We start from the raw sequence: 22973 nt of genomic DNA, 5'->3' as shown, positions 1-22973 counted from the left end.
GGAAGAACCTGATACAACTAAGCTGGTGACAACTGAGGATGAGTATTTGTGGTCTTGTTTAAAGTGGTCGTGTAGGCCACGTTTTTCTAGGAGACATTTCGTATACAAAATTTTCTTCTGCCTTGCTGTCTGCGAAGTAGGTTCGCATGAATTTGACGACTGTCAACCTTTACTACCGTATAGTTTGCCATATGGGCCTGCGCGTTGCTTTGGTGACATGGATTTCTCCCAGAAGTATTCAGCGTTACTGAATAGTGGCGACTTCAACTAAAACGAACATATGAATACCTTAAAAAACAGCTCATTTACTTCCCATAAATTTTCTACTAAGATGGTCTCGGCTTTTCGGAAAATCATTTCACTAAAACAAAAACCAACCCCAAATGCCCACCTTACATCAAAGACAACATAAGATGTAATCACATAAAGCCGTTTTATTCTTCTCTCTGTGCCAGAAATTACTGATCAACGTTAAAGAAGGCACGCAGAATACACAAATCTGTAGTTCAGAAAAATATATGTCTGATAATGCTAATGCTAATTACAGCTTTTTCCGTTAAAGTGCCGTATAATATGCTGCTGCTCGAGTTAGCAATTACCTTCCCGATAAGATTATTAAAAAAAGAGATACCTGTTCAAGTCACTTATATACAGCAGGATAAATTCTTAAAGCACGCAGAAAGAGCTACCCAAAATAGTAGTTTATTCTCTGCATTGAAAACGGATTTTGCTTTTATACTGCGGCACAAATAAGTTACTCTATAAAAATACATCAACAAATGTGACGTTTCGACGAAGGCGCGACATTTTCGATAATTTTTGTCAGATGTTCTATACTTTTTGCCCCCCGCCCCCAACAAAGAAGGCCATGCCACTGCAGTCAATGCCTATGCAACTTCGATGTAACTGTAATTACATTAGGTTATATTGCAGCGTTTAACGCACCAACGCAACGCAGGCGATGAGGCGCGCCGTAGTGGAGGCGTACAGATTACTTTTAACCACCTGGGGATCTTTAACGTGCGTCTAAACCTCGTACAGACGGGCGTTTCTGCTTTTCGCCTCCAGCAGAAACTATAAATGAGCAACTAGAATTGGTCGATTCCGCAAAAAAATGTCCTAAGGAGCAAATCATCAACACAGAGCAAAGAAGAATGGAAAATGTCTATTATGACCACTAAGGCTTCAATGTAGTGTCTGCGTTTTTACCCTTTGGTTCTTTTTCGCCCTATTGCTCATATTCCAAACATTTTTAACTTTTTATACTTCGATAACTATTCCGAATCAGGCTACCTGGTGTGTCACCATTGAAAACAGTTAAAATGAAACTGATTGTGGTGACATTATTTCTTTCCGAAAACAATCTATGTTCTCAGAAGGTTGGGAAACTGAACGAGCAGACGAGCTTGCGTGGTCGTACGCTTCCTTGCCCTCCTGCGACTGGGTTTTTTATCTTGAGCGTGAGTCAACTGTGAAAGAGTGGAACAAGGAACTCTCGCAAAGTTGGCTTGGTAGCTCCACCAGGTCCCGTGGTAGTCGTGATCCGGGCTGCCCTCCTCCTATTCTGTGCGCTCCGCGGCCTCTTGCTCGAAGGTGGAGACACAGGAGCGACAAGTGCACATGACGCTGGCGGCCGCGGTCAGTTTAATGAGCAGCCCGTGTTGACGATGGCACTCTTTCTAAACAGCTTGCTCAGAAGCGTGTCTTCCACGCAGACTGCTTCACCGCCTCGCCTCAGCTGCGATTCCTGCGTCAAGGAAAAAATTGCGCATATTCTTTATTCCTTCACTGATTCATATAACAGGACACGGTACCCACTCAATACAACAATGCGACTCCGGAAGAAAGGTACACCGCTTTCACGGGAAAAATTCTGAATTTGAATTTTCTGGGTCCAAGACTACCGCCAACATGGGGCCGTGGAACTATTAAGTAAAATTACCAGGTGACCAGCATTTTTTATTGCGATCAAATTCATTAATAACTCCCAAAACAGAAGACAGTTGCACCTATGGAGCATAACAAGCACAGAGCTACAAATTTCTTTAAGCCCATGTTTCTGGTATGTTTTCTCATTTCGCAAACTCATGCAATCTTTCTAGACTTCGCTAAAGCTTTTGACAAAGTACCACACAAACGCCTGTTACCAAAACTTGCCCGGTTGAATCTGCACCCCAAAATTCTAGCAAGGATTTCAGAATTTCTTGCTAACCGTTCGCAGTTCTTCGATATTAAACATAACCATTCTAGCTCCCTCTCGGTAACATCGGGCGTCCCCCAAGGGTCTGTCCTCGGACCCCTTCCGTTTCTAATATATATTAATGATTTACCCATGCATGTATTCTCACATCCCCATGTTTGCCGACGATTGTGTTCTATACCGCAAAATTACTAACCCTTCTGGTCAAACTGCGCTTCAAAAATTACCCCATCTTCCCGCGAGGGAACCCTGATGTGATGCGACGCATCAGGGGGGAGCGTTTAGACTGACGCTGGTATTGGATTGCGTCAGTCCACTCGCTGAAGGGACTGTCGCTTCCATCACGTCTTCATCGGAAGATCTTGCACGGAGGTATCGTCGAGCAAAGTCAAGTCAAGTGCGAAAGCGAGCACTGGACTGATACGGCGCCGTGCGCTCCCCCGCTTATATTCCCGCTTTTGAAAGGAGAGGAGCCGGGAAGGGGGAATGGGGGGGGGGGGGGAGTCGCGCGCATGCGCACACATGCGCGCACCCAGAGCAGTGAAGCGCACACGCGCAACTGTTGTTATGATAATGAGACGGAGTGAGAGTGTTGCGCACAGCTGTCGTAGAGAAGAACGGAGGAGAGTTGCGCATGTGCAGTGAGCGTGCGGACAACGCCGCGACGACGCAGGAGGGACATGCCTCAGAGCAAGAAATGCGTCGCATCTAAAATAACCTTAACCATGTACAGCAATGGTGCGACCTGTGGTTAATGGAGCTTAATCCCACTAAATGCAAACTCGTTTCTTTTCACCGCCAGCGTAATTCCTTGTATTTTTCTTACGTAATAGCTAACTCGCCTCTAGAACAAGTTCAATCCTTTAAATACCTAGGCGCCACCTTAGCCAGTGATCTTTCATGGCGCACGCATATCAGGAACGTCATATCACCAGCAAACCGATGTCTTGGTTTTTCGAAGCGCCATTTTCGTCATGCCACACAGGACGTCAAACTTCTCACCTATAAATCTTTAATCCGAACTAAACTAGAATATGCGGCTCCCATATGGAGTCCGCACAAGGTATACTTGATAAATGAATTAGAATCGGTGCAAAACCGCGCCACTAGGTTCATTCATTCCTCATATTCATATGACACAAGCATATCATCCCTTAAACGCGAAACTGGTATTTTAAATCTATCATTGCGCCGCCGCATCACCAGCCTTTGTTTGCTACACAAGTTTGTTTATAGCCCTCTTAATCAAGCACCCTACGTCGTCCCACCGACGCGCATATCTCACCGCACTGCCCACCCGTATAAAACTGCCCGTACACATACTCGCACTACTACTTTTTCTGTCTCATTTTTCCCCCGTGTAGCAGTGGACTGGAATGGCCTTCCCTGTGACGTTGCAGCCATCACGGGTTCATCAACATTTAAAGAGGTCACCACGCACATTTCCATTTGAAGACCTGTGCACATCTGTAACCCACTCTTATGTAATACCCCCTAAATGGGGGTCGAAGGTATTAAAGTGATATGATGATCATGTGATGTGAAGTGATGTGATGTGATACCTACGGGACTTGCTGTTGTACTTCTGTAAAAGCTGGTTCAAACAGCGACATCGCCGCACCCATCCAAGCGAGGTTGTATATCACCACAGCAAAGTTGTGATTCCAAGCCGATGCCCTCAATGCGTCCTACATGTTTTGCAAGAGCTACATGACCCCTTGTGACCACTGTGTTACAGCGTGAACTAGACAATGAACTCTGACCGCTGTTACCCTTGGGTCCTCGAAGCGCAGCGCTGACATGCCATAGTAGCACGTGCACTCACATAGCATGCTGAGAGGGCGGATTATTTCTAGCGCAGTTTACCCTGAAAGCCGAGATAAGATGCGCCCAGCATGCTAACATACCATTAATAGACTTGGAAGCGTAAAAGTGATGGCGTCTCGCTTGTGGCGCAGCGGATGACACAGGCGTCAGACCGTAAATGGTCCGGTACTCGCTCACGTGTCCACCCAGATGGACGTTCTGGAGCTTATTCTGTACTTTCCGTCAGTGTCCTAAGTGTCGCTCTGTTTTAAAAGCTAAACGGTCCGTCCAGATGTTACGGGATGCTATTGTAAAGCATATAGTTTTGCTTACCAGTGGTGTACGAAATTACGTATCTAGAATATGTACAATCTTTCTGACATGATCGAAGTGGTGACAAACCAGCTTCATGGTCAACGTTACCTCACCGCACACGCTGAATAAGCATACGAACATTCGTGACTGTGGGAAAAAATTATTTCAGTAAAAATACCAAGCGGTGCGCCTCGCTGTAGGCCCCCTTAATTTTTTTTCTGCAAAATTTTCATAGCCTCCATTTAATTTGATTGATTGCAGGGCTTAACGCGCCGACACAACGCAGACTATGAGGTGCACCGTAGTGAAGGGCTCCGCGTTAATTTTGACCACCTTGGGATCTTTATCGTGCGCCGAAATTTCGTACACACTGGCGTTTTTGCCTTTCGCCTCCATCAGAAAAGCGGCCACCGCGGCCGGAAAACGAACCCGCGTCCTCGTGCTCAGCAGCACAACGCCAAGAGAGGTCAATATTGTAGGAGCATGAACCAAGGGCGTCCTGTCGATTAATCGTTCAAGTTTGATGGCGCCTAAACCTCGCCCGCAACAGAAAATTGTCAATTGGACAATTCAGGAAACACAGCACCACCAAGAGCCAAATTGGCCAATTGGTCTTTAAGTCCATCGAAGATTATCCCTGCATGGCCAGGGACCCACACTAACCGGATCTCGTGAAGCAAGTGAGGAACGAATAAGCAAAATGACCGGTGAATGCAAGAATCTTCGTTATTTTTTAAAGCGTCTTAGCCACTGAGCCACCGCGGCGGGTATAGCCTCGTTTTAACAAACTTTGATATTTAGTCTCTGCCGCAGGAAAGAGTAGCGGGTTTGGCCGCATACCGTGAAATTGTGCCCAGCAAAGCCATTCAAACCGCAACATTGACACTGCAAGCAATAGCAGCGCAAAGAAATTGTGAGGGCAATTTATAATATGCTGAGATCATGACTTCGGCAGCTTTAGGTCATCGTTTAGGTGTGAGGACATGCAAGCGGTAATTGTTTGTTGTTGTTGTTGTTGTTGTTGTTGTTGTTGTTGTCACAATGCCGATGGTATATGACCTCGCAGTACCTCACATCAGAAGGAGTTCAGAGTAATGACAAAAACATTTTAGTACGCGGGTGCGATTCCCGTCCGCGGCGGCCGGTTGTCTCATGGAGGCGAAAAGCGAACACGCCCGTGTGCTCGAGATTGCGACGCACGTTACAGAACCCCAGGTGGTCAAAATTAATCCAGGACCCTGTACTACGAGGCGCCTGATCGCCTATGCAGCGTCGGCATGTTAAACCTCATAATCAATCGAATCAAAGACAAAAACATCTCATACTTGACTTTCACATCTAGTCTTTAAACTTTTAAGTAGATCTTGCAAACAAGCGGTACAACAAAACTTCGCATGCTCCCTCTCTTCAGTGGTGGTAATCCAGGATGCATACCATGCGGTTCGTGGAAGCAATGCAGAAGAATGGCTTGTCCACGGCCACAGCCCACTTGCTGTGGTCTTCCTCCGTCTTGAAAGTAATGGACCGACGTTCAGGCAGTGCCAGTTTCACCAGATCCGTGTGCACCACAGTGTAGGCGGTGTCGCAGTCGGCGGGAAGCTTATCGCCCGCGCCGTTCCTCCAGGACTGGACGACCAGGTCGTCTCGCACCAGGCCAGTCAGCACGCCCGAGTAGATGTCTGCACAAAATAGAAACAGCTCTCTCAGTTAGCCAGCATTGGTGTCCTGCATAACACATATATTCGAAAGGTGGTGTCTTATCCGTGAAAAGCCGACAAAAGGATGACGAAATTCCTTGCGCAAAAGAGACGTTCGTGCCGGAAAATAACTCAGGATGCGAATCACTTCCAACAGAAAATATTTCCATAGCGTTTGTTGGGCCGAAACATTGTGGCTGCCACTGACGTGCTCCCCTTTTCATCAAGAAAAACTGAATGTGACCAGATTGGTGAGATTATAATTTTTATAATGATTTGGATGCATTTAAAAATACTATCAGTAATATGCTCTGGCGTACTGGGATTGTGTGCTACCTTCTGAAGTTGTGGCAATTTTCACAGAGAACACCCCAACAAGTGAGGTACATGCCTATAACTTAAAAAGAGAGGCAATACCTTTTTTTTTATAATACTCCAAAATAATAATTTCCTAATATCTGCGCTCCGAGCTGGCAACGTAAAGCCCAGCTTCGAGGAAGTCGACAAATTTAAATGAACCAACCCTGGGAGAATGCTTTCATGGCGGCTAAGGCTTACCTTCGGCCATTGTTTTTTTTCTTTGTATCCTTGCAGGAGAAAAACATACTGTGGTAACAATGTCTGATCTTCTCAGGAATATAAAGCTCGTTGCAAAAACTACTGGAATTAGCGGCATTGTTACCACGTAACGGCATTGTTTAGATGATTTTCTCGAAATAAAAATAAACTTCCACTGAATCTCACAAAAAAAAACACATAGCGCCCGTACTCTGTCTCTAGCACCCAATGGCACATGTAGTGCGAAAAGACGGTCCAGATAACACTAAGGGCGTCGAAAAAGTTTCCGTGTAAATACACACGCTGTGTTTGCTTAATTCTGCAGAAATATGTATTCCGTCTATTACACCAACCAAAGTAGCCATTCCACAGCCCGTGTAAATGTCACTTGCCGAAAAAAAGTAAAAGTTACGATGTCGCGAGGACAAAACCATCTCTGTATAGCCGGTTTTAGGTGGCCTCAGCAGTTAGCGTAGTTTGCGCGAAGTCACGAACTTTCTCCTCGTACGAGTTGGCTCAACAATAACGCGTCGCCATTAAGAGTTGGGTGGTGAACAGGCTTCAAGCAAAAACTGGCAGCACTCATAGGAAACTCGGGCACCCTACCTTTATCATATGTAGCCCTCTTCGCAACGCTGAGGAAGCGACGGCCACCAGCGCTGGTAAGGTTCCCCACGAGCAGGTCCTGCCCTCGGCCCCGGATGTAGCTCTCTTTGAACAGCAGACCCATCTGCTTGTGTCGGTCCAGGAGTTGATTCGGACTTGCTTTGGCGTACACATTGGCGTACTCCATGCGCAGATGTTTTCCTGCAGATAAAGAATTGTGATACGACCGCACTAACAAAGTGCCTCATGTTTAGCAATCGTAAACCTAGTCATCATGAGTGAAAGCTGCAGCGTACGCACATACGGCCAAGCCGGCGCGCCATCCATAGCGAAACCGAGCGATCAAGCAGTGGCGAAGCAGCCGTTAAACCCGTTAAGGTCAAGCAGCCGTTAAAGTAAAGTGAGGCCACAGCGGCGAAGCTCCGAACGAGCGCAGTTGCTACGCCTCTCTGCTCAGTGTCATGGCGTGACGTCACAGCGACCACACTTGCGCTACGGTGGCTCAAGCTCATTGCAACACAGCGGATTAGCAGACACTGCTTAGTAGTGTAGTAGTGTTTTTGCTCTGAAAGCATACGAACACCAAAACACTCAAGTGGCTAAATTAAAACTAACAATACAACTTAGGGCCGGTACCGGCAATAAGCTATAAGAATAGTACTTAGGGAATTAGTCCCTCCAATTGGCCAAATATCGTGACACAGCTTTCGCATACTGCGAAGAGATGGTAATAGGATTGTAGTCAGTAGCTAATTCCAGCAATTATTGAGAATGTAGATGATGGTACTGCTGAGGAATTTGTGATATTTAGTGGTATGTTATGTAAAAGTTTGAAAACTTGCATAGGGTATATACGCAAACATTAGAAAGAAGAATACATGCTTCGTACTGGGCTAAATTCTTTTGCTCAGTGAGGAATGTCGTGCCTGAACACATTACATAGCATTGTTTATTTCTTAAGTGCATTCTGTCTGATTAAGATATTGTCATGACTGAAACGTTTGAAAATATTGTAGAACCATACAATCAGCACTGAAACACAATCTAGGCATATGCAGACCCCAAAATCAGAACGCAGAAAGAGCAAACGCGGCCTGCTTACCGCCAGAAGAAATGAGAGCGCTTCGAGCTGCCCGATAGAGCAAAACGTCTCCAGCAGAATTCACACAAAATAGCACTGCTGGAATAAGTTTTGAGAGCAACTCTTAGGCAGTGACTGGAGTGGAGTGCAGTATAAGTGGAGTGCAGTATAAAACCACTCCGTTATCGTTCAGAAATTTGGAGTGATAATATGAGAAAAAGCTGCTGAAAACGGTATGTAAAGGCACGCAAAGTAATCAGCATGGAATTATTTGGCCGTAGCGGCGCATTCGATAGGCTGGGCATACAGTAGAGCAAGGTAGTCCCAAAATGATATAGCAATGGTTTCGTCATGTAAGGATTAGAGCCACGGCAGACAGCGAGGAGATAAATGATTTGAAAACGCGACAAGAAACGCGATCGACGGGGAGCTGCGGGCTAAAAACCTCAAGACCGTGTCAGCCGCTTAACAAAGAAACTGCAAAACCCCCTCACCAGCATCAACGCAGTACGCAAGAACTGTGTCACGATGTTTCGCTCGAAGAGACTATACTTACAGTAAACCACCTAGGGACAACGGCGTTGGCTCATTATGACTCCCAATAGGACGTGTTGTCCAATCGGGAGTCATAACGAGCCAAAATTTTTGCGTCCTTATCTGGTCCTCTGATCGACATTATAGTTTTTTTTGGATACCACGTCAAAACGCTTACAATGAAGAATAAGAAGCCGATGATCCCTTGTAAACAGAATTAGCAAGGCCAATTCCGAAAGCACCAAATGCTTAAATAAAAAAATGCTTAACAGCTCATATTCAAGCATACCAAAGTACCACCAAGCTACGTCAGATTTAAATGATCTTAGTAATACTAAGCACCATCACGAACATGAGTTGCCTTGTACCTTCGATACAAATTTTATTCCTCTGCGACTTTTAGGTGTGATGAGCACAGGGGCGGAGTTTTATCTTTCCCGTTTGATATGCTTAATTTTATTCCACTGCTGCATTTATTTATTTTATTTACTTCTGTTTTCCTGTTTGTCTAACCGATGACATTGTAAGTATTTATAAACCCAGTTTCTTCATCCGAGATGAAGCCGTCCAATGGCCCAGCTCCATGTAAGATAGTATGAATATTTGGTACGCCTCTTTAGTGATGCTTCAGGAATTCCAGCTATTATGCTTGGATGACATATCTCTATAACACTAGAAATTTAGGATCGAAATGTCGAAAAGTTTTTTAACCAACTGAAATAGTTATTACCCGCTCAATTATTTTTTCTAAATAACCAAGAAGCCCCCACTTATACTGGGGCATTCAAAACACTATCTTAAATTACAGCACACAAAGCCGAGCACTTAAGAAATATTTTTATCGTCATATTCGCACCTGAAAACCTAGTTTTACTCGAGGCCTGATAGCTACCCATTTAACGCGGCGTTCTAGCGTTAAGTATACATTTTGTTCTCAAATCTTATAGTTCTAAGTGAAAACATTTGAATCATGAAGCAAATGCTAGGAGAAATTCGTTTTCTGTAACGAACATGGAGCAATGGGAGACCGTTTTGCTCAGCCCGACCCGGAAGTGCAACTTCGGGTCGTCTGGATGGCCGACCGCCAGAGTCCAACGACTTCTGGCTGAGGAAGAGGGGAGGAAGGCGAGTAGAAGACACGGCCTTCTCCTTCGTACCTTTCCTTTTTGACCTCTTCACGGGCACAATAAAAGTTTCTACTACTACTTGTACTACTATGCAAAAGTTTTAGCAGGGATGACTATTAAAACGATGCTCGGTTACTGACAAAAGCTGAACGTGTATCCATTATTTTTCTGATTTTTCCTAAAGAAGCCTTGAAGACAAAGTACCAGTTTTGTTCAATAAAAAAAACACGTTGTCCCCATGATCAAAGCCATCGCCAAGAAACATGACTGGGTGGTTGTAGTGGAGTCTCCAGTTCCGTTCGGTCATGTCACTCAGACACACTGATGATTATGTTTCTAGTGCTGGTCCCTATTGCATCACTCTTTCCCTCATTTCGTCAGTGCAGAGGAAACTATGAGGTTTTTTCAGAAGTTATTGCTTTTTTGCTTAAAACGCCTTTCGTGGCTGCAGTACAGATGAGGGAGTTACCAAGGGTCAGTCATTTAACGCTGAAAAAAGCCGTGTTTTGTTTTCATGGCCTTTTTTACGTACGACACATCGTGATCTCATTTGTACCATGAGAGGAGATTTATGCGTAACAGCTAACCTGATTGTTCGTCTACGCCAGAGGTCGCAAACACGCGGCAATCATAGCGTTTGCTATGGGCCCATGCAATCAGGCATAAGCGAAAACAAGAACATTCTGCTCCTCATAAATGCAATACCCGCGGCGCGGACAGCATTCTGGGTTTTTCCAGTTTGAACGACCGGATGCGCAGCAGCCGTAACGTCAAAAGGGCGATAAGAAGCATGCCAGCACTCTGCGCCCTCTGCCGTGAGGTGATCTACGCGTACCCCTTTCATGCAGGGAGGCAATATGCCAGCCAGGCGGCCGGATGTGTAAACTGCCTATAAAGGGCGCATAATTCGTCTGAATGTAATAAGACGTGAACACATTTACCCGCTCATTGCGAGCGACGTAACTGCGAGCCTCTCTTGAGTAACATTAAAATTCTGTGCAGGAGCAGAAACGCTGCAGCACGGGAGGTTGTAATGGCGTATTACAAAGAGAATAAAGAACGCGCGGTGTTTCCGCGACACATCTGTGCCCCTGCGTGGCAATGAATGGCACTTTTTAGAAACTTCGCTTTGATGGTGCTTATTCAACAGTTTCTACCGGGTTTTAAAACAAAGCTTTCTTTGGCTTTTCGTACACTTTCGGAGGGCCTGCTCCGGCTTCCTGGCATCGTACACCGCTTGGTTTCATCTTACTCACGACAGCGCGTACTAGCATCCGCTTATGCCGCCCGCGAGGCCCGGTAAGCGACCCGCACTTGTTTGAGCCTGAAATTACGCAAGACAACGCTCGCTTCCTCAGAACACGCAAGCGGGACAGGGAGAGCGACTTGGAAAGTAGGCAGGGGGGGGGGGGGGGGGGATGTACAACGTCCCCAGATTGACACTTTCAACGTTTCTTATTACGTCAGGTATTCCTCAACGCACTCACAACCGTTCCCGTTTTTGAATAATTAGCAACTACGACAAGCACGATAATCGTAACTAAATGTCACACGCCAGCTGATTTTAACCCACGTATGCCCCTATGAAACCTTCGCGTTACGTATACCCTGCCACCGCGTATACGGTGCGCTGTTATTTTGAAATACGCCGTTGTCGTTAAAGGGTATAAATTTCAGACGAAGATTCAAATAGATATAGTGTAGAGTCAGCGTCTTCAGAATTTGACGCTTCAAAATTCCGTACCTGCATGGATAAACCTATTTCTCTTTCCATCCATGGTTCTAAGCCGCATTTTATGATACTTTGCAAGCTTTCACTCCTTTTACTCCAGTAATCTGCGTAACGTTTTACGCTCCCTCCTATCCTCCAATATGGAGTTCCGGCTACTGGAGTATTTCATTTCGTCCATGCGGAACGCTTCCCCAGATAGGTTTGAGACCACTGGCCTAATTAGTGCAGCTCCGTGGAAAACACAGCTTCAAGCACGAACGTTTTACAGAACTTTTCGAACAACGCAAATTGCACGTCATTCCCTCACCGATGGAGTCCAGTTCTGAGGAACGGAATGTGATGCACATGAACAGCTGGGCGTTTTCCTTGCCGTTGTCTGGGAAGCTGTACCGGCCGCCGGAGCCTATGTTTCCCACGAACCGGGGCACGCTATGCAGTAACCAGACACCGGTTGCACTGTCGAAGAGCACGACACCTGGGGAAAAAAATACCATTGGAGCACGCTAGGCTTCGCCCTTAAGGGTGAAACGCGGCAGCCCTTCGTACTCAGCGATGAGGAAGACTTCACAGTGCGCCCAGAGCAGATATATGGCACTGCATCCATGAAAGGTGTATCAGGAGCGACCGTACGCCACCGTGCATTACGCCCTAGCGATGGTGTCAGCTTATCCCCCAATCCCCCAGCGGTGCCCGCGTGTGGCGAAAACATTTCCATCGCGCTCGCACGCCGTCTGTTGTCATAGAGTAGCTCGTTACGATCCCGGTGGTACAGTTGGCAGCGCCAGGTGGCGCTACGAGATTTTTTGTTCGCGGTCAACGCCGCCGGTGCCGCCTTTTCTGCGCCGTGCGGTCCTTCATCCTAGGCGTTCAAAATAGCGAGACCAAACCACCCTTAGCACATCTAATGCTAATGGAAGCACTGAGGTAATAGGTTTTCACTAAATTTAACCACTCTCTTCCTTGTTTCCTTTTCGACTTCGCCGCATTATTTGCTACTGACTTTTGTTGAGGCAAGCCCTGCGGCAATGACTGCAAAGTCTGCCGGCATTGAATGTCTGGAACCTTTCCCAGATAAATACTTATGAGCCACTGAAAATTTCAGACGCAGAGACGGGCTCATGCATAACGTTTCCCCACTGCCGATGGTATACCCTTCAATTGATTTCCGGACCAGTTTTAGTGTCAAAGAGTACGGTACTATAGCTTTTCAGAATTTATGAGTTCGGTGTAGCCGTTTTACAGAAAACACTTCACTCATTGCGCCTTACGCTAGCACAGCATGATATTTCTTTTATGCAAAGAAAGCGCTCACAAAGACGTGCTGTGTTCTTTACGCACATCACGGAATGCCCAGGCTTCTAAAGTTTGTTCCATTCATCAGCGTTCGACGTTCGACGTAGAGCAGTGATCGCTAAAGTTCATAAATGCGGGCGCGTAACCTAGGATGTTCAACATGTTTAGCCTATGATATACTTTAGCTGTGCATGTACCTACCAATGCCCCAACTAGTTTTACCGCGATAATTTATCACATAAGTAATATAAACGCGAAAAAAAAAGCTTGCTTATCATTACCAAAGAAAGCGCACACCGACTCACCCTTGCAATGTCCGTTTCTCGTTCCATTGTAACCAGGAGGGGGTTGATCATTGTAAGCTACGTAGAGGAGATCCTGGAAGAATTTTAAAAATAAACACAGTAGTGCACACCCATGATAAGGTTTTGATTGTACTCCGATACGCAACGCCAACCCTCGATTACAGATAGCTCTAGGTCTAAGTACGTACTTAGACCTTCAGGGGCAATGTGCTCGCGCCATCTCTCATTTTTAGTGCTTAGAAACACTGAGGGCAATTTGCGCTGGACATGCAATAATTGAAAATTTTCATGACGCCTCCCTGAAATGGGGTCGCCAGCAGCAGTGTGAACATAATTCCCATTATTGTACACCTACTACCAAAGATTTGGTAGGCCTATTTTGCTCATTTTCACCCGTGCTCTCGAACTATTTACCACAGTGTTGCATATGTCTTAAGATTTCAGTGCTGAACTGAAGGATTAGAAGGAGATGGTTCAAGCCATCGTTATTATTCCAATTTCGGAACAAGCTGTCACTATACTGCCAGCGAAAAGGCCTGCACGGGCGTATATGTGCAGAAATATGTGCACAGGCGTGTGCATACGTACATGCGTGTACGGGCATGTGTAACCGCCCAGTTTTATACGTGGACATAGCAAAGGCACTTGCGCGGCTCCAACCTCTTTGCATAAAATATGGCGCAGTTAAGAACGCAGACCATAAACGTGCACGCCAGCAAACCCGAACACAGCAGAATAAAGCAGAGCCTCGTTCATACTTTTTTTCAGAAAACCGGCAAATGAAATAATTTGACCATAGAAAAACGTCCTAACCGATGTTCAGCTCGAAAAATTACGGAGGAACCGAGCCTACACTTTGGGGACACGTAAAGTTACAGGACACGTAAGCACTGCTTATAAACCCTATATTGTGCTCTTAAGGCTCCAAACGTCTGCGAAGGCTCACCTGTGCCGGCTCGAACAGTGGCTTCAAGGTGCGAGCGACGGGGTTGTTTTGGTCCAACATGTTTTGGTTCGACAGCGTCCAAGTCTGAGCTGATTTCGGAGTGTTCGCGTCGACGTAGACGAACTCGCCCCCCTTAGGTGTGACGAAGTTCTCTTTCGACGGCTGCATCTTCGGTAGCTTGTAAACGATAAACCTGCAGAGAGAAACAAGCGGCAGTGGGTGTTTTGGTAGAGGAAAAAGGCTATTTCGTATGTGGCACAAAGAAAATTTTATTTCAGACTAATTACGCTTCCACAGCACCGTAACGTCCTCTTAAGTGCAGACCCACCTGTTGAGAAAATTTCCCCGTAATGTACCAAATTAACCTCATTTATTTAGTGAAATATCTATTTATTTCTTACAAGAGGTTATTTTATTTCACTTACTCTTTCTTAAGAGGATATAACCTTGACGTTATTGATTTCATGCCAAGAAGAAATATTACAGCGTTCGTTAAAGTGATTTCTACCCTCTACAGCGCTCGATAGCATGCGTTTCTAAGCGAAACGTTGAGGTTTCAGATCTGGACCTCGGCGGCCGTTTTTCTAATCAAGGAGGAAAACACAAATTCCTGAGTGGAGGGACCTTTGACGCACGTTCAATATCCCGAAGCAGTCAACGCTACTCCGCTTCGCAGAGCAGGCAAATCTTCGGAACTTCAAATCCACAGATCTGTATATGTCAATTAAAGGGGACGTGAAGACAAAATACAAGTTTGGTTCACTAGAAAGACTTCTGTGCGCCGATAACAACGGTACACATTTTATTTCAATCTGCAAGGAAGTAATGGAGACGTAAAAGAGACGTTAGGGGCGACTATTAAAGTTTGCCTTTTACCTCAGCTCCTTGGCGATTTCTTACTGTCAAAAGTTCAACAAACAAACAAACAAACATATGAAGCATTGCCGACTCCCCGGCGAATTTCCGGCGATTTCTGCATGACGTCACAGAATGGTCCTTGTGCGATTGGCTACCGCCGACCTAAGCGACCACCAAGAAACATGATGGGGTAATTGCACGGTAGGGACTTTTGATCCGCTTGATGCATCACATGAATGCTCACGTGCAGTTGACACACCCACAGCTATGTTTCAGTGCTGGCCTCTACTGCGTCACTGCTGCCTTTATTACGGCAATGTTGCGCGAAATCTGGAAGGTTAACCTTGCGTTTCGTTTTGGTTAAAAAGCGTCTCTCGAGGCTGGAATGAATCCCACTCAGTTATCAAACGCTAAAACTTTCAGAGACAAGCAAACTTGTGTTTTGTCTTCATTGCCTCCTTAAATGAGAATGAATGAATGACTTTACTGCAGGTCTCAGAGCGCTGGAGACTACAGAGCAAGGGGACCTCTCTCGGGGAGGAGGCCGCCAATGCCCCCCCGCGCACGCCAGGGAGCCTCTGGACACCGGGTCTGGGTCGGTCATCGCCGCCACCCATAGGGAGAAGGTGTAGAGGGAAAGAAAGGGGTCGTACAGACTCTCCCACATTAGGTGGTGAACAGTTGGTTGTAGAAAATTGCGAGCGCGGGATGTCGTGGTAAAAGAAAGGGTGGGGATGGATTCAATTTGCACTTGACGGAGTAACCATTTGGGATGAGCGGCCAATCCACCGATACTTCGGGAGCAGCCTACGGAAGACGCAAGTTCTGAGGAAGTAGTGGTGGAGAGGTGCTGTTCAGACTCGGAGGCAGCGAGACGGCCACCCTCGCGGTGTAGTCGCCGACGCTGCTGTCGGAACTACCACCCGGCTGTCAACAATACGACGGCCATCCGTAGGCCCTACGAATGCCTCCGACGCCGTCGAGAGAAGCCAGTGCGTCCGACAAGTGAGCAGTGTTCCGGTGACGTAGAGCGCGGGCAGCGGGGCCTCTCTGCGGCCTAGACCTAAGCTCCCCCTTCCCGGCGCTAGCCATCGGCCACCATCACGGTCCTGGCCAGTAAGGTTAACCCTTCTTCAAAGAACTACGGTAACCTGCTCCGTTGGCCCTTCGCTACTATCTCATCGACTACAGAGAAAGGGCCTGACCGATTCACAACTTCACGGCCGTCTCTTCTCTGCGATCGTCGCAAGCGTATGACTCGTGCTTTTTAACTTTGTCTACTATCGTGCACCCCTGAGCGCATTAAACACCCATAATTCCTTATTTCGAACTTGCTTAATCTCGTCCGAAAAGTCTAGAAACTTGTGCGGCACCGAAATGAAAAACTGGATTCAGATTGCTGTCGAAACGCCGTACACATTTTGCAGCGTTATCGTTCACCAAGGGTAGTTTTTATGACGCCGACGTGAGGTGCAAATTAAGGAAGTTCTCAAAGGAAAAACAGCGTGTTTATGTTAAAGAACAGCTCAAAAACGAAGGAAGGGAAGGGAGCTATCTTTTATGCCGGTCATTTATTAGATACGTCATTAGAAGGTCATTTATTAGATACGCGTTGATGTGGCTCAGCGCCTCTTTTTTGTCCTGAAAGTCGCGTGGACATAACATAGAAATGGCCTACTACGAACTCACAACCGGCATGCACCTTTCGTACAGCCATCACGTGCGTCTTCGTGTGCCAGTGAGGGCGCGTTGCTGCGTGTTTGCGTGCCGCTGCCGGCGCGCGACCCATTTTTCCACGGAAATTGCGCTGCGTATCTGAAGACAATGCAGCAAAACGAATTTATAAAAACAATGGAAAAATTACGACCTTACGAAGGTCATTATTACAGCTGCTGGTTGCATAGTGTAAAGACTTTAATGCACCTTGAATTGCCGCCTTAAAGAAAGGAAGACAAACTGTTGGCGCCGCTGTGAGGTCAGCGCGTGTGTTGTGTACCCCTGTTCTTGTCTAGTAAAGCGGTGTTTCAACAAGATGAATTTAAAGCGACGTTTATCATAAGGCGGCACAAATTGCATTGTTTGCATTTTATTTATTTATTTATTTATTTATTTATTTATTTATTTATTTATTTATTTATTTATTTATTTATTTATTTATTTATTTATTTATTTATTTATTTATTTATTTATTTATTTTATACTGCCAGCCACCCTTTGGCAGCCAGGGCAGGAGTGGTACAGTACAGAGTACGAACACAGAGTTTACACGCAACTAGTAACATGGTCCGCGGTACACAATGAGGGAATAATACAGAGTTATAGCAGATCAGAAAAACGTCTCCGGTACGGTAACGTCTACCGTCTCGACGCCACTGCGCATGCACAGAACCCTACCGTAATCCGGAGCGACTTGGCCAGACGGTACCAAAACGTACCGTGTCCGTCTTTTCCAAAGCGGACGGCCGCTTTGGATGAGTTTGGTAGACGTACGCTTGCCTCACGCCTAGTCGAACGTATTGTAAAAATAACATCGTTCAAGAAAAATGAGGTTGCAACAAGTGAAATCCGCGCGATTCTGACAGCTCAAGCAGCAATACAGCGCTCAGAACCTCAGCTCTCCGGGTGCGCGCAACTGGCTCCGTTCTGCAGCTGAGCGTCGCTAAGCCACGCCCACGCGCTCAGGCCACTCCGGAGCTGAACGCGTCACGACTCACACGCACGCCAGGCTTTATTTTCGGGCCAAAAAGAGTCAGGAAGCGTCGTGTTCATAATCCGCTGGAACATATTCGCTCGCGAAACTGTGGCTTGTCATCACCATTGCCTTGAGCGGCCGCGACCTGCTGCCGTTTGTGTGCGACGGCCACGATGCATGCGGAAATAATATAACACAAAATAAAAGTAAACGAAACTGAGAACTTTGTAATGTTTAAATCCGGCTATCACATGTCTTTCGCCTGTTCAGATGCCGCTTGCCTCTGTTCGGGCCGAAGATAAAGCCCTAATGGTAGCTCCAAGTTTAGCTCCATACGGGTTTAGCTCCAAGTGACCTGAGCGCGTGGGCGTGGCTCTGCGGCGCTCAGTTTCTTCACGGAGCCCGTCGCGCGCAACTGGAGAGCAGAGGTTCTGAGCGCTGTAGCTCTGCACGCAATTACATTTTCGAAAATATTATAATCGACACCGGATCGACTTATGATCCTCTAAAATTTCCTCAATACATACAAGCACCGATACATACAAGCACCGATGACAAGCACCGACATACAAGCACCTAACTGTAAAAGTAAAAAAGGTAATTAACAAATTCTAGCTAATTGTTCGCCTAAATTCCACTTGGGACCAGTTTTATAGTGCCCGCCCCTGATAACTCGGCGCAGGAAAATCAATTTTGCCTCCGAAAGCCTATTTTAAAATTTTTGTAAAGGATCCATGAAGACAAAATACAAGTTGGGTTTATTAGAAAGACTGCTTAATCCCGATAACAATGATACCAATATCATCGCAATCTTCGAACAAATTACGGAAATATGAAAGAAAATGTGTGAAGCAGTCGCGACCCCCTAGCCAATTTCCCGCAACTTTTCTATCACGTCACGGAACCTTGTTTGTGCGATTTGCAGCCGCCTATCTGACCTGTCGTGACGACACATGGCTCGACGTCTGTAACGGGCCATCTAGTTCCATTTGACCGCATCACTTGAATGCTAACGTGCAGTTAACGCGCTGAAAATTATGTTGTATTGTTGGCCCGTATGACGTCATTCTTGCTCATAACACGTCACTGTGGAGCAAAATTTGAAAGTTGTTAAAATACTTCTTGCTTTTTTTTCGTTAAAAAACATATTTTGTGGCTCTAATGGAGCTGAGTGAGATACTGAATCCTAGTTCTTTCAAATTAAACGAAGTTGTATTTTCTCTTCATGGCTCCTTTAAAGTCTTCCTTGAAAGACCCTGCGGATTTTAAAAATGGAATGCGCTTCTTTTGAATTCACGATTTGAAACCGCACCTTGAGTGCAAAAAGTCCTGTGCTCTTATAAACGCACCTTACGGGAATTGGAACCAGCATTATTAAAACCGCGCGTAACGCGAGCCTGGCGCTCTAGCAACTGAGTTACGCCGGTGAATGCGCTGATGCTTGCTTTTTGAATGTTTTTTTTTGTTTGTTTTTTTTTTCCTTAGGGTGGGACTATCGAGTAACGCAACGAGGGTTATGGGAGCAACCCGCGAACGGTGAAGATGCAGAAAATACTGAACCGCACCGCCTGTAGCGTTTTTTTATTCTCATCTCCAAATTCACTGGTGTTCTCGAAAAAGAAAACGTGGCACGTATTTGTTCGCTGTTTACGATATTGTCGCGAAGCGGAGGTCTGTTGATGTTTTCTGTTTGTTTTGAGATCTGTGTTCACTGCCAAGGCTCTGGTTTCCAAGTGTTGTGTGTGAAAACGGTTCGGACGCGGCGGTGCCCTGGCCCCCTTTTTTTCTGAGAAACTCCTCCGGCGTGTGTGTTTGCCCGTCAGTCGACCAAGAGACGCGGTTGTCGAGGGGGACCATCGTCCCAGCTGCGCCGCGGTGGCGTCTCCTTCCCCCCGTGGCGTGTGCGCTGGTCGCCCTCGGGCTCCGGGTCCTTCAGACGACCTTTCTGTCTTTTCCACTCTTTACTTAGTGCGTTTTGTCTGAACTACTTTCTTTACACCCATAATTCTCCAAGCGCGCGTTTTCGGGTTCGGCCTTGTGTCTGTGTTTGATTTTTCCTTTTCACTTTGGGGGGAACATAGCTGATTGGAGCTAAGAAGCGTCTCGCGGATTGGCTGCAGAAAGCCTCGTTCCATTAGGTCCGCACGCTCCAGGATGCACTTTTTCCCCCAATACGTCCCCCACCGCACCGCTTGAAGCGAATATAACGCGGCTCCTCCGGATATTGAAGGTGCGGGAGCGGCAGCTGCACCAGAGCCTTGCTGCTGGTCGTCGGGGCCAGACGCCGGGAGCCCTTCGCCCGCCAACTATGTTTCGTTAAGTACTCTTGATTGCCTGTTTTCCCCTATTTATCTGTATCAGTTGTAACGTTTCGCCTCTATGTTTTAAATCTAAGTATCAGTAATTAAATCAGCTGATTTTTGAACCTCTAAAACGTTCGAGTGCTTCTTCGTAGGACTCATCCTTCAACAGTAGCGGTGCTGGACAAAATTACGCCGTTACAATATTAAACTACGCTCTCCTTAACAGATATTTTCCCCTTTTAATTGAGCAGCTGTAAATTACTTTATTTACATATATACTTAGATGTATATGCGTGCATACACACAAACGGGCATGAACACATACAAACATCGCTTTATTGCATTTATTCTACAGAGGCTGCTTTACTGTCTCTCCTACATACAGGTGCTAATTTGAGTCATGGGAAACTTCCAATTGTTTATTTTGTACAAATGACCTTTTTCCGCCGCCAAGACAAGAAGTCTGTCACACCATCCACAACGCTTCTAATAAGTGCTGAACCAAAGGAAGAACTGGTAAAAGAATACCGCGAGACAATCGTAAACAGGTCCACACCTACGAGTATATTTCGTAACACACGTCATCAATTGCAAAAAATAAACACTGGGACTATTGCGGCCGTGAGCAGTAGTGCACTAAAGCAAGGAGTACTGCACTTAATATGCGGCGCACGAAGCAGTTTCCACTGAGCCGATTCCAATTCCATAATGAAGGAACTTTACTCACCAGTCGACGTCCCTCCCTGACTGGTCCTTGCATTTTGTTGTTCCCGGCGTTGTACTTTCCGACGGTGGGGCGCTCAAGGCCACCAACAAGAGTGCCGAAAGCAGCAGTCGACACCGTAACATCGCGAGTAGATGCGCACTCACCTCAACCTTCAGCTAGAGTACACCTTGGAATGAGTTGAACGACCACAAGAAACGGTGTCGTGTCGCACGGCGTAGCGCCTTCTAAGCGTCCCTTGGGTGAAATGACAGCGAAGCTGCTTCCAGGAAACGAACTCCGCGCGTCTCTGTCCTCTCAGTGGATCACGCATGAAGTTCAGGAGAGTCAAGGTCGATCTCCGCGCGTACCGGCATGTGCGTAACAAGCGACCTCCACGTTGGGCAAACAATCACCGGAGTCCCGCCAGCGGCTCGTATGTGGCAACGGCACGAGTGAAGGGGTTTCAGCCCACAGCGGCGGAAGCAGCAGCGCTCGTTCTGTAATCAACCACGCAACAGCACCGCACTCTCCGGAAGGAAGTGGCCCGATCCGGTCTCCACGACGCGAGGTCCCTTCCCAGGAACTTCACGTGAAGGAGGAAGCGACCCATGCTCGCTATCAACACGCAACAGGGCCGGGCAGCCCGCAGAGCCCGGAGGTAGGGTGCCGGAGGTGAAGGGCCCGCCTGTGGCCGGTTCGTATTTTCGCTGCAGCCTGCCTCACTTCCCGGGGAGAAAAGCAGAAGGGAGAGGGAGAGACCCTGGGGGACCACTCTCTAGCCTCCTCGGATGACTCACCCCCATTTTACGGCGGCGCACGCTACGCGTGGAGGAGAGGTGGCCCTGTTTCTCCTCCTTAGGCCGTTAGTGTGTCTTCGGGGGCCACGTGCCCTTCAGGACGCGTTGTTTTTACTTTTTTACCCGCAAACACACCTGGTGTGGGCAGTCCCTGAACGCTTCCTCAAAGGCTCGTCCGCCAAGTCGCTCTACTCCATTCGCATATAAAGCACCCGTGCCTAGTACTTTTGGTGATATTTAGACGCGACCAAATATATCGGAAAGCTGGGAAATACGCACGCAACCCCGATGCCGTAGTTGCGTAGATCGCGTAGACAGCGCGGACACGCAGACCTTTATCGACCGGCAGCATGGAGGAAAGAAAAGACCGACAGCCACCGAGAGCTCGCACCATGGCCGCCGCGGGGCCTCGGATGTGGAGGACACCACAATTTTAGATCGTCTCGGTCACGCCGGAGGCCGCGCAACTCGCGTCGGTCGAACACTCGACTAGCCGGACTACACGATACGAGCTGTATGCCGCGCGCTTTTCAAACTGCTTCAACGCTGCCAAGGTGCAGCAAGTGTTGCAACGATGAGTGTCTCGAAATTCGCGTGCCATATTTTGTGGCCCGCGAATTTCAACGGGACTCGTGAACACAAATGTGTTTTGTTTTAGAAGACATTCTGGCCCATTTTCTTACCAAATTCATGTTTTATGGAGTATTTCTCGCCATTTTCCAATCAGGCTCTCGTTTTGGCGAAGGGAAGCATTCGCAGAATCAGATCCGCGTGATCCCACCTGAATGCGTAACACTTGTTTGTTGGCTCGGCTACGCTGACACCCCTGTAGTTCATTGCTCAATACATTAGGGTCCTTTTGTGCTGACGGACTGACACCATTAACTTCGTTTCAAAGGCAGTTACCACGACAGAGACACGATGAGAAACATTTGACGATGTAATAACAAATGATGCATAGTTACAGTAAAAACATTCCTCATGACTTTGTGAATGCCAAAAAAAGTGCCCCCTATTGGCTTACTTCGCGGTAAATGTCGAAAGACGCTAGCTCTCCGCAGCCGCTGCAACGTAAATTTCCGTTCTGACCCCTGACGCTACTGCATTCCATTCCCATCCCGTTCCTCTCGTAATTAAACTAATGGAGCTATGTTTAATGGAATTCAATTTTCCCGCCTTCGCCCTCCTCGCGCGCCATCTGTGGGGACAGCGAGCATCATCTTTTCGTGCTTTCTTTTTTGTTCTTCGCTCTGCCTGGAGCACCAACAGCTGGAGCTTTTTCCTTTTTGTTCTTGCTTTCATCTCGCGCGTTCTGGATCCTTTCGGCGCCACTTTTAAGGTCTTTTTTTCTGACTAGCTATCGTAATAACCACCAAAACGTGTATTCTTAAATCAAAGAATGCAGGGGCTGCGGAAT

At 46.9% G+C, this 22973-nt stretch overlaps 1 protein-coding gene across 1 annotated transcript; it reads right to left on the bottom strand.

Annotated features, from left to right (window-relative positions):
* Nucleotides 1-414: 414 nt before the first annotated feature.
* Nucleotides 415-21715, bottom strand: LOC144179447 (deoxyribonuclease-2-alpha-like). The gene is made up of 7 exons (XM_077707806.1): nt 20781-21715; nt 14201-14393; nt 13255-13327; nt 11964-12131; nt 7183-7383; nt 5756-6000; nt 415-1747 (listed from the first exon to the last, which is right to left on the bottom strand). Exons 1-7 carry the CDS (start codon nt 20900-20902, stop codon nt 1640-1642), a joined length of 1110 nt encoding a protein of 369 aa, XP_077563932.1. The 5' UTR covers nt 20903-21715; the 3' UTR covers nt 415-1639.
* Nucleotides 21716-22973: the final 1258 nt, after the last annotated feature.

This window comes from Haemaphysalis longicornis, unplaced genomic scaffold (assembly GCF_048455015.1).
Source record: "Haemaphysalis longicornis isolate Haplotype H1 unplaced genomic scaffold, Haemaphysalis longicornis Haplotype H1 scaffold_4, whole genome shotgun sequence".
Taxonomy (NCBI): domain Eukaryota; kingdom Metazoa; phylum Arthropoda; class Arachnida; order Ixodida; family Ixodidae; genus Haemaphysalis; species Haemaphysalis longicornis.
Note: the sequence above shows the minus strand (reverse complement) of the source record. Positions and strands in the feature narration are given on the sequence as shown.